This window comes from Numida meleagris, chromosome 5 (genome assembly GCF_002078875.1).
Source record: "Numida meleagris isolate 19003 breed g44 Domestic line chromosome 5, NumMel1.0, whole genome shotgun sequence".
Taxonomy (NCBI): Eukaryota; Metazoa; Chordata; class Aves; order Galliformes; family Numididae; genus Numida; species Numida meleagris.
The window spans coordinates 35,504,789-35,516,672 of NC_034413.1; the positions used below are offsets into that span (position 1 = coordinate 35,504,789).

The following is an 11,884-nucleotide window of genomic DNA, read 5'->3' on the forward strand; positions in this document are numbered from 1 at the left end:
GCACCACGCAGCAAATAGGTACTATTTTGGTTTTTTATTATTTGTTTTAAACTCATTTATATCTTCAATACTAATTTTAATAGGGAACTTTGCAGGAGAAAATTAACAAGCACTAGTAAAACCAAATGCTAAACCAAACCCATCTCCCACTGGAACAGTTACTTCAAGTTTATGAAAATGTTGCATGCAAAAAGGACTGATGGTTTCCAGGTTCAGCACATCACTCAGTTTGTGAGGATACATTTGCATAGGGCTAAACTCCACTATTCAAAATACCAGAGTAACCCATCTTTGTCCATCTATTTAAAAAGCAGCACACAAACAAGAAAACCACACATACACACAAAACAACAGAACAGAAAGACAATTACTTGCCTTTGTACAGAGCAAAAGAAATAGCATTGCTCACAATTTCATCTCCAGCTTCTTCTATTTTGATAACTGTCAGTAAATTAGGATTCTCAAGGACTTCTTTGATCTACAAAAAGAAGTTTCAATTCAAAGCAATCTAGAATGTTTAGCAGTTGATCTCCTAGAGCTTCTTTAAAAGAAATCTTCCATCACACTGTAGCAAGCTTTCTTCTCATCAGTACTGTTTCCAGATATAGTTAAAATCTACACAAGTCCAGACAGAAGCAGATGAGATTTAAGCCACCAAAGTTTTCCTCTAAATATACAGCAAATATCCGTGTTTTCTTCCTAAGCAAAACCTTATAACCCAAAAAATGTAATATCAGTAATAAGGAACTACTCATTAGTATGACTGACTGAATCTCTATCTGGAGCTTGCAAACAACTTGCAATGGTACATACATTAAAAATAAATAATAATAAGTTAAAGTGGGGGGGAAAGTGAGTGAAAGGGACTTACACATACAAGAAGCAACATATCTTTTTCCACCCCTCATTATGAACAAGCAATCACTCTCCACTCCCTGCTCACTCCTGTGAACTTAGGCAGGACGTAATTAAACGAGGAAAATTGAGTCAGACCCCAAGATAAAGCACTAGCTTTCAATTGACGAAGTCAGTCAACCTAAGTTAATCGATTATGGGGCTGAAATGCTGTTGGAAGAAAGACTTCTGAAAAATAACAGAACGTTAAGATTTTCTGGAGCTCCATTTTTTGCCCCTGTTTAGGAGGGCAGAAATATATCTAAAACCAGGTCAGAAGATCAGGTAAATGGAGAGTTAAAACACTTTGCTGAGTCTGGCCCAAGCAACCCAAATCAGCAAATGCTAGTTCTCCAGTTTCCCCAGTCTCCAAAAAACACTCTTGCAATAAACAGTCATAGTGGTAAGCAAGTTCTGGGGGTTCTACCTGCAGTCAAAGATTGGGAAAAAAAAAAAAAAAAAAAAAAAAAAGCCAAAGAATTTGCTGGTATGTATACAATGTTACAATGTTACACCTTCAGTTGCATTCCATGTAAGCAGTACTAGTTAAGTCCAAATTCCATTTAGTAACAATGTCCGACTCAAGATGATGTAGGGACCCTGCTCCACTGAAACACCAGCCAATTAAGCCTCTAGATCCTAAACTGTAAGGGAAATCTGTCTTGCCTGATATCAGGAAGAAAGGTTAAAACTTGTTAAACAAATGAGAGAATTGTGCAGTAAAACTGCTCCAGTTTGAAAGTCCACAGGGTAGTTAAGATAATCCTTTGAGCAATCCAGCAGGTTTCAGCAGTGTGAGGCCTGATTCACACCACCTTCCCAAGGCACACAAGGGAGTCAGGACACCAACCAGCACATTAGCCAAGAGACATCCAGCATCCAGTGCTCCAGAGGAATCGCAAGCACCCACAGAGCAGACAGGAATGAAATATCTGGTTTTAGGCATCCTGTGTCGAGAACTAAACCCAGACACATGCTGTTCTTCCACAAGCTGGCTGCTTCTGACCTCTGTTTCCTTTCTACTCTGCTGCTGCTTTCAGCCTCACCAGGTTACCCTTTTGGTAGCCTCACACGCTTACCCATTTGATCCAGCTTTCAGTCTCCTCTTCTGAGAGCCTTGAAATGGTGCGAGGCAGGTACCTCAGCAAGCTCTCCTTGATGCATGAGGAAGTAAGAGTGTCTTCTGCCTCCATCAAGCTAGCTATAACATCAGCTATCCGGCCAGAGCCTTCCACGACAACACAAGGAATTTTACTCTTGATGGCCACATGGATAGACTAGGGAGCAAAGAGGGAGAGATGATGACTTGTAGCATAACTGCACTATTACAGAATACTATTCAGGAAGAAAGCCTAGCAATTTTAGTATAGAATTATAGCATCATTTAGGTTGGAAAAGACTTTCAAGATCAGCAGGTTCAACCATCAACATGGCCTACTGAGTCCCATCACTAATCCATGTCCCTAAGCACTGTGTCTACATGTCTCTTAAATGCCTCCAGGGATGGAGGCTCCACCACTGCGCTGGGTAGCCCCTTCAAAGCCTGACCACCCTTTCTGTGAAAATACTCTTCCCAATATCCAACCTAAATCTCTCTTGGAGCAACTTGAAAACATTTCCTTGCATCCTAGGTTTGATTTAGGCATGTAAATCAGAAACCCACATTTCTAGTGTAATGTTGCTCCCAGAAGATGGTGTATCAATGCCAATTCTTTAAAACAGCATCCATCTAATAACAGTAGGCTGTAAAGAGCCCCATTGAAGCTAAGGGACAGAGATCACTATCAGGTACATTTTAGAGTTAATTAGATCAGAAAAATTGTCTAGTGGAAACATCATTCAAGACACCCTACAGCACTGCCTAGCTACAGTCACTACTCTTTTATGGCCAAGTATTGCTTAAGTAACACTACAGCTGAGTACAAGGGCTCCAGCTTTATTTGTTAGAGGAACAAGCAGAAGTCTTATACATACACAGACTTCTGCAGCATGAAACCTGTTGATCACTTTTAGCTGATCAGAGACTCAGTTTACTCCCTGATAGGTTTTACCTACAAATGAGCAAGAAGGCAGATACATATGTCTGACTGTACTACTAACACCAGTTAGCCTACTACTAACACCAGTGAGTAACCCTTATGGTTGGCATGAACCCCTCCTTGAACTATCATCCAGTAGCTTTTCAGAGGATCCTCCTTCCATGAATGAAGCATTTGATTTAATATGGCTTTTATCATACTGATTAGATAGGTAGTAAATGTGTTATGCACAGTGGTTTGATGTCTCTCCATACGTGCAATCATACAGCTTCCCAGCTAGCTCTACTGCACGCTGTATAAAAACAACTTCAGTTGTAGTAAAATCCTCTCTTAAAAGTTAGCTGTTTGGAACTAATAGAAGATAGCACTTACAGCAAAGCTTCACTCTAAAACTTGAATGGATGCTTTCATCTCATCTTTATCTTTGGACTTCTGATTAGCACATTGAACTCTGCATCTATATTCATCTCCAAAATGCTTGTGGGCAAAGCTAGAATTAATCATGTGAGTGGAATCAAACACCAGGAAACTTACAGAGAGGCTGGGGTAATGATTTCACAGAGTGATATAGACTAATTGATTAATGTTAGCAATGAAGTGGTAACAGAGACTGCGCTTAGAATTATTAGAAATGTTTTTTGTCATCCAGTCTGACTAGCCTCAATATTAGCTGCCTTGTTCAGCTCTCTAGATTTAAACTAGACGTGGCCTACATTTCACAGGATCAGCAATAAAGTCAGCCCTAGCAAGCTCTAAACTGGAGTATCTCCAACATAAATTTATCTTCTCTGCATATGAAATGAAAATAATAATCTCCATTTGAATAAGTGCAAGCCAAAATTCGGCAAACCAAAACATTAGGTAAATTTGTACAAAGAGGGTCAAGAGTAACACGGCTGACAAAGACTCTTCTAATTGCTGCTCACATTAAAACAAGAAACAAATATTTTTGCCCTGGATTTGCTATAAAAGAACTGAACTGTCCTGGCCAAAAATTTCTCAGAATGTCAGTCTGAGGGAGAAACTTTGTACAGAAAACCTCAGCTGAAACATGCTCATAAGCTTAAAAGAAATTGCAAGCAAGTGTTAGGCAATCTTTGGTGAACAATAGGATTGGCTACTTTATCATGCTGTTCACAGAATAATCTCTCTTAAATATTAGAGCAACATCCCTACTGTCACTCCTGGAAAAAGTGAAAGAAATAAATGAAAGAAATAAACTTACTTTCAAAGTCTCTTTCCCTCCACCTTGGGCAAAACATACAATTGGAATCTTCCCACCATAATTTGATTCTATGAAACAGGCCAAAAGAAAAAGGAAAAAAGACTCATCCCATTAGTGCAGTTTGACTAATCCATTTTCCTCAGTACAACAACAGCATTTCTAAGTTGCTTATGCAATCATTTTGATACCAGTTTACTGTTGATTTGGGCAAATCTATCAACAACTTTTCCTGTTTTTAATGAAAGCTCAGTTTTGCTTAACGTTCTGCTAAGCTGGCATCAGTCTTCTCCAGCTTTTTTCTTCCTAGCAATCATAATTTTAATAGACCTGAAGTCCCCAAAACATCTGATTTTATTCTATTTACCTATCACTTTGACCATTTGGAGTCTAGATGCAAGGTTCTTATCAAAAGTTGAAGATTCAGAACTGCTGATTCCAAATTTTCAATTGCAAAGGAAAGCCAAGAATTGTATGACTTAAGCAGCTAGCTTTTAAGAGACACACAAAGTTTCATAGTAATTCTGGGTGCTTCATCATGACTAACAGCAAACATACTTCAGCTGAGTTACACAGTTTAAAAAAACAAAACCTACACAAATCTTTAATTAAGAACATCCTGCCAAGGCCTTTGTATTTTTCCTTCTTAGCAAAGAAGGGTCTAGACAAAAAACTGTTTATGAGCAGGGTGCAGGTAGGTCAACATGAACATTTTTGGAAAAAGCATAACATCCGCTCCTGTGTAGTTATGCTTCAGCTACCCGAAATTCAGTGCCAGCTGGGCTACATGCAGAAATCAATGGTCAGCTTACAACAGATGGACCCAGAAGGAACAATAAGAAGGTCTGCTGAAGCAGATTATTGGTTGTGTCCTACAGAGGACTACTGTCACGTAAGAAATGGAAATGAGCGGAAAGAGATTGCTCTGAAGAAGCGTGGTTGTTCTTGAAAGTGCTCAAGATGCAATGCAGATAACACATTCCTTCCGCTTAGCATTCAAGGGATGCTTCTACTCCTCTTTTGCTCCCAGAAAAAACACTGAGTCCCAAAGCAACCATGTTCTAAGGAGAAGAAGGTCTGCAGCCTGACATCCACACCTACCTGGGATAACTTGCTCTGAAATGTACTTTTCTAACTGAGTTCGCACTTCTATTGTTGCCTCTATTGTTGGATGCCCATGGGTGCCATTGTCAACCAGTAAGAGATGGGTGTGATTATTATCCAGGCAATAGAGAGGATCCCGCTTGAGATCATCCATTATGTAATGGGCCAAGTAGTACCCCTAGAATCACAAGCATAATGTTTAACAGAAATGCAAGGGCAAAGCATGCACAAGTACTGAAGGTCAAACCAGAGGCAGCTGAACCCCGAGACACCACCTATTCCTTATCATTTAGAGGCCTGTATTTCCTGACTCCAGACAGCGTGCTGAAGAAAAGCTGGTCCCAAGTTGAATTGTTTCGGGCACACAAAGGCTAAGGGCTGTGTTGCTAAGTTGTTGCTGTGTTTCTACACAAACATTTCATTGGAAAAAAGTCCGGAAGCTCAGGTCTACCAGAACATAATAAGTAGAGCTCTTCACTAATTGCTGAAGTCAGTCATCACATGGCTGATAACATCAGCTGAACCCATTACTGCTGAGAGCAGCAGTCAGGGATGTAATCTGCATAATTTAGAGTAGAGCGCTGTTGTGTTTTCCCCACTGACTGTATGTGTTTCTTACCTCATTATCACTGCCACGAATCAGGCTTTCTCGGTTGGAAATCATGCCCCAGGCTGCTATGCCAATAGCCACCACATTCTCCTCAGAGCTCCGACTGATGGTGTTATCTCTGACCACTTCCCCAATGTACTTCATCAGCCCATAATGTGTGCCTCCTGTGAAAATCCAGGCCCCTGGGTACAACATGGAGGGATAAAGTGGGAGGATGCAGTGGAATACCTGCCCTTTGAAATACCACAATCCAACTCCCACTCAAAACTTGACACTTCGAGGCATTTATCCTTCAGTTAAACACAAAACATAAGCTACACAATCTTACATTGCCATGGGCATCCGGATGACTAGTTCTCAACACTGTAACTTACAAACCGATGGATAACATCTGCCCCAAGTACACCAGCCAAGCAGAAACAAAGCGAACACCCTGCTACCCTGATGACCCTCTGAGCTGCTTTCTCTCTAACAGACTTACTCAGCTGTAGCAATGTAGATCCATTTGCAAGTCTTTACCTTTGGACTGGGCAATGTAGATCAGCCTGCTGAATATCTTGCGCATTCGGGGCTTCAGCGCAAAGTTCTTTGCCCCTCCAGTGACAGAGATGACAAGGTTAGGGGTTTTCAGGTGCCAGTGCTGTGTCATGAGGTCATAGAGTGTTTCAGGGTCTGTGTCACATGACAAACGGATGTACTTCAGTGAGAAAAAATAAGAGAAAAATAACAAGAGATAAACACTGATAGCTGGAAACAGACCAGGAATTGTATTCTCTATCTTACACTCTCATTCCAACAGCTGGTAGACAGTGAGTGAAGTGATGAAGAACTGGAGCTTAAGTATTCATTTCTTCCTCTAAGGTATCTTTATATTCTCCCTACAATCAAACACCACTACTAGAACTTCTGACGTAATTTTCTCTCTTTGTAGATCAGGTCTAGGGATAAGGGATGGCCTTAAAGCAAAGTACTGTGTGGTAGTTTCCAACCAGCAGCATAGTGAAGAACATGACTGCTTGCCTCAAAATCTCCCAGCTCTGCCTTTTCAGTCCCAAAACTGCAACCTGGATCTCCAACTTCCTGATTGAGCTGCAGTGCCCAGACTGCATTCCATGTTCTGCCACATACATCTTCAACTGCACAGAAGATAAACTGTACAGCCCAGGAAACATGATTTTTGCCCCCACCAGTGAAAGTCATAGAGTCTTAGAATCACTAAGGTTGGAAAAGACCTCCAAGATCATCTAGTCCAACCATTCACATATCACCAATATCTCCCACTAAACCATGTCCCACAGTATAACATCTAAACATTTCTTGAACACCTCAAGGGACAGTGACTGCACCACCTCCCTGGGCAGCCCATTCCAGCAGCTGACCATTCTTTCAGAGAAGAAATTTTTCTAACATCCAACCTGAAGTCTGCTGTCTTTGTACTGAATTGAGATTCTAAGAATCTGTTTGGTGATTACAGCTGTGATAGCAGCTGTCTAGCAGTCTGGTAACCATTGTCTGTGTTTTTCTTAACTTTAGCTTATAATGATGACAAGTAGTTATTTTGTGGAGACTGAATGATTTATGACCAGAACAAGGGTGGAGTGGAAGAATGCTGACACCAGATGGCACAGGTACTGATCTGTAAAAGGAAATCAGTGGGCAACAACAGTCACTGTTTGAGTGTAAACGTGTGAGGCAGGTAGAACTATTTTTAGAACTAACAAATCCAACTGAAATTACAGTATAATTCAGAAGCATTGAAAAGAAAGAGCACAAGCAAACTGTCTTGAAAAAAATCTACATAAACAACTCCAAGCCCAAGGAGGAAAAGATCCCTTTGACCAGTACTGAAATCCTCCCTTCAGATACCTAAAGAGTCACTGTAAGGCTTCCCAAACCTTCCACTAGTGGACCTTGGATTCACAGGATGAACACCAAGCAAGTCTGTGGTATAGCAATTCTAACTTATAACAAAACTAACTACATCAAACTCATAGTAAAGTTTGAACACTCTACAGGGACGCCATGAGGAACATTAAATAGATAAACTAGTTTACTATAGACCAGCCATCTCTTCATTTATGTTAAAAAAGCTCGCTATTTTATTTTTCAATGCTAAAAAAACATCCTGAAAGGCATTTGTCTTGAACTAAAGAACACTCCTATGTTCTAGGAAGGTTCCCAGGCCTAGTTCCTGCACCTGGCTCAGAACAACCAATGCAACTCTTGTTAGCTCTGTAGCTAGAAGACATTTCTCCTGTACAAGGCTCTGAACCCTACCATCCACCTGGCACTTCCCACCTCCAGTCCTCGCCAGGATGCATCCATTCAGTGGAATGCAGCCTGCTTTTTCCAAAATCCAACAGTGCCATCTGCCTGATACACCCAGCTAGTGCATGACCACCGACACAACGATCCAAACACACAGGTGATGACAAGTGTTTCAGCAGATGAATTCAGGCAGGTATTCAGTGAAGCAAGCTTTTATTCAAAGTGAAGGCCACCAGAACATTAAACACAGAAATTCCAGTGTTCTTGGAACACACATTCTTGGTACTGGTTCTGAACAATGCTGCAGAAATAAATGAGCCAAAGTAGGACTTATAAAGGTAGAGTTTTTATTGGCCTGCTCACATCTAGCATCTCTGCCAAAATATTGGTGTGTCCTTGGAAGTGGGATGCAGAGCAGAAATCTTCCTGCCCCTCACTGAAGACAGTCTTTAACTACCTTGGAATTGGGAAGGGGGTAAGGAGAAAAAGGTGCAGGGGAGGAGGAGGAAAAGGAGACTGGAGGAGAAAAAGGTGAGTGGCTGGAAAGCTCTGTAGGCTGCAATGACATGCCATGCAATGGTAAAGCCATTAAAAGCACAAGTGATGATTTTGGGGAATAATAACCAGGAATGCACATGCAGCTTCTGTACTGAAGAGCACAGATCCTCAGAAGAAAGGTCTTATATCCTTCCAGATGTGAAATCCCTATGATTATTATCTCATGAATCCTGTTGCACCTTCAACGGCAAAGCATGTTACACATGATCCTGTCCTAGGAGTTGCACTGGTGTGCACTTTCACACCATTTTCTTTCTAAAGCAGAAGTTGATCCATAATGGAAAGGAGCAATATTGTAAAAAACAACCCTGCCCTGACTTTAAAGTCAGACAGTCAAGTACAAAGCATCTTTATTAGGAGCTCAGTCATTCAGGCATTTAAGCTTATCGTACTGGGTTCATAACTAAAGATGGGTAAAAGGGTGCTAAGTTGTTCTTCAACACTATTACATTTCAGTTGTGATGAGGACTACAGAGTGGGCAGTGCAACAGCACACTGATACACACAGAGTGCAGAGTCCGACTAACAGACATCACAAGTCAAGCCAAAATTATTTCCTCCAGACTCCAGATATGCAGGTCTGTATTACTGGGCAATATCAACAAAACTGGGTACATGTAGAAACAAGCAAACAAACTAACAGCAAACAAGCATCACCTTCACCCAGCCATTCTTTTGTCACACTTGGAAACACCTTCACACACACCGTCTACAAAATAAATAAAACAGAAGAAATAGTTCCTTGTTACAGCTATCACAACTTGAGAAACCATCTTGTATCCTTTCTTCCCAAACTCTTCCCATTTCCTCCAGAATAAAATCTACTTCAGCTACACCTTCCCTGTTTTTAGGAGCTCCCACTGGCATCAGACTCAGGCCTCCCATAGGGGCCTGAGATATGCCCTTAAAGAAAATCACTTACCTTTCCTCTTTTTTCTATATTTTCAAAGTGAATGTCCCCAAAGGCATCGGTAGGAAGTTCTTTAGTGTGCTTCTTGTAATTCCATTTTTCATCATCATTGATCTGAGTGCCCTCTATATGTTGACTTTCAGGGTATCCGCACTTACACAAATTGCCCCTGGAAGAAGAGTAAATGGGCCTATATGACTTCTTTCAATACTCCAACCCAACTTAAAACACCAGCAGCTTAATTTGAAAGCCTACAGGATGCTCAGAAATAGAGCAGATCTCAGCATCAGACACCATCAGAAGTGACCTTACAGCTGCTAACCTGAAGGGTACAAATAGTTTATTTTCTTTTTTGTGCTCTTAACCAGGTAGGAAGAGTAAGAAGTTACTGTTCTGTTAATCATAATCATTTTCCATGTAAATCCAGGGTCTGACCAGTCTAATACATGTTCAAATTGAGAGGGAAAAGACGTCTGCTTCTGCTCTTTCAATACTGAGTAGCAACCAGGCAACTCAGAACCATCAATATGTCCCTCAAAACAATGATGAAAGGTTTGGGAGCAGAGGTAATACGCTCCTTACTCCTCTCAGTCAGAGGTACTGGTCCAGGTAGCACAAAAAGGAAATGTATAGATAGTGGAGGCAGGGATATATATCCTGGGAAGATTATAGGGATATGGCCCAGGTGTGGTCAAACACTGGAACACACTTCCTAGGAAGGTGGTTGATGCCCCGTGCCTGCCACTGTTCAAAAGACAAATGGATAATGCCCTCCATAATTTGCTTTAAATTTTTTTAGCCCAGAAGTGGTCAGGCAGTTGGATTTGATTTTCTTTGTAGGCTCCTTTCAACTGTGCTGTTTCATAATAATGAATCCTATAATGTATATAATATTAGTGCAACAGTAAATTTATATAATTTATAAATTACAATATATGGAGTGTATGATTAAAATACTTTGTAGGGTTGGGAGAAGCATCCCAGGGGGCACATCCTACCATTAGAATTCCAGCTCTTTTGACCACAACTGAACAATATCCCAGACATATGCTAACAGACCAAACAAGCAATGACAATCAAAGGAGTTGTACAAGCAAGACTGACGTGAGCTTGCACTGCTAGACTTAGACTCCTAACAAAAAACTGAGTCTGCTTCCCAACCAGCCCCTGCTACATGGCTTAGCAAGAAGAAATACCCACAGCTCCCAACATCTGCAAACCAACAGAAAAATGTTTGCTTACACTGACTTGCTGTCTTTTGTAAAGAAGACACATTCTCTCTTCTTAAAGTTTTCTCGAATGAAGTTGACCAAATCCTTGAGGGAAAAAAAGAATTACTTCCAATAATGAAACACCACAGACCTCAGTGGGAATATAGTCAGTTTAAGCACAAACTGAAATTGGTGTGATTTTCCAAGACTCCCTTCTCAAAGTGGTTGGCTGGGGTAAAACAGAAAGCACTGAGGGTAAATGATATAACACAAAAGACTACTAAGCGTAACAAATAGGCATTCAAATAAAAAAGTGATATCAATACTTTTCTATCAAGCACAATATAATAGAAGATGGGGCTTCTCCCCATAAAAAGACTTGAACACCAAGACAGACTTTATATCCTAAGAATTGCTTGAGAGCTTGTTTGAATTTCAGCAGCTGTAATCCAAAAGACTCACACAGAAAACATCTTACTTGAATTCAGTGGCACTATACAGTAAGCCACAGACTAGAGAGCACTTCCATATGCATGGATTGCATGGATTTCCAAATAACTTACAGAGGTTAAAACTGACAATACTTTCCAAACAGTGTAACTGATCCATCTGGCTGGGAAACCTCCATAAAAGCAAAACTGACACATCAATCAAACATCTCCCAAGGTTATCAGCAATGTCCTGATACTTACGCTGTCATTGCACGACACATCTATGCTGCGAGACATGCTGGAATTGAGGAGTCTGGAACTCTCAAAATTGCCATTTCTTCGGTGTCGCATGGTGCCTGTAGAAACCTGGAATGGCATGGCAGAGGGGAAAGGCTCACTGCCACAGTTGATCCTTCAATAGATAAAATTAGCAAGGACATAGTGTCCTGGGAGGGCAAAGGGAGGGCTTATTCAAATCCAGCATAAAATAATTACATTGAATCAATCACTAAAATGTGAAACAAACACTCAGAGGAAATCTTTTCTCCTATTTCATTCCACAGAAAGACTTTCCTCTTTCCTTCTCCACTTAGAAAGAATTCTAAGTCAACATGCTTTGAGAAAGGAACGTATATGC

At 40.8% G+C, this 11,884-nt stretch overlaps 1 protein-coding gene across 1 annotated transcript in view; it reads right to left on the minus strand.

Annotated features, from left to right (window-relative positions):
- The window catches only part of TRPM8 (transient receptor potential cation channel subfamily M member 8), a 35,969-nt gene extending 24,344 nt beyond the window's left edge, over nt 1-11,625 (minus strand). The window contains exons 1-9 of the mRNA XM_021400251.1: nt 11,509-11,625; nt 10,848-10,921; nt 9,618-9,774; nt 6,389-6,566; nt 5,879-6,051; nt 5,257-5,437; nt 4,159-4,226; nt 1,974-2,171; nt 376-478 (exon numbers count right to left, since the gene is read on the minus strand). Of these exons, the coding sequence (XP_021255926.1) occupies nt 376-478; nt 1,974-2,171; nt 4,159-4,226; nt 5,257-5,437; nt 5,879-6,051; nt 6,389-6,566; nt 9,618-9,774; nt 10,848-10,921; nt 11,509-11,625 (1,249 nt within the window). The remainder of the gene's footprint in view (nt 1-375; nt 479-1,973; nt 2,172-4,158; nt 4,227-5,256; nt 5,438-5,878; nt 6,052-6,388; nt 6,567-9,617; nt 9,775-10,847; nt 10,922-11,508) is intronic.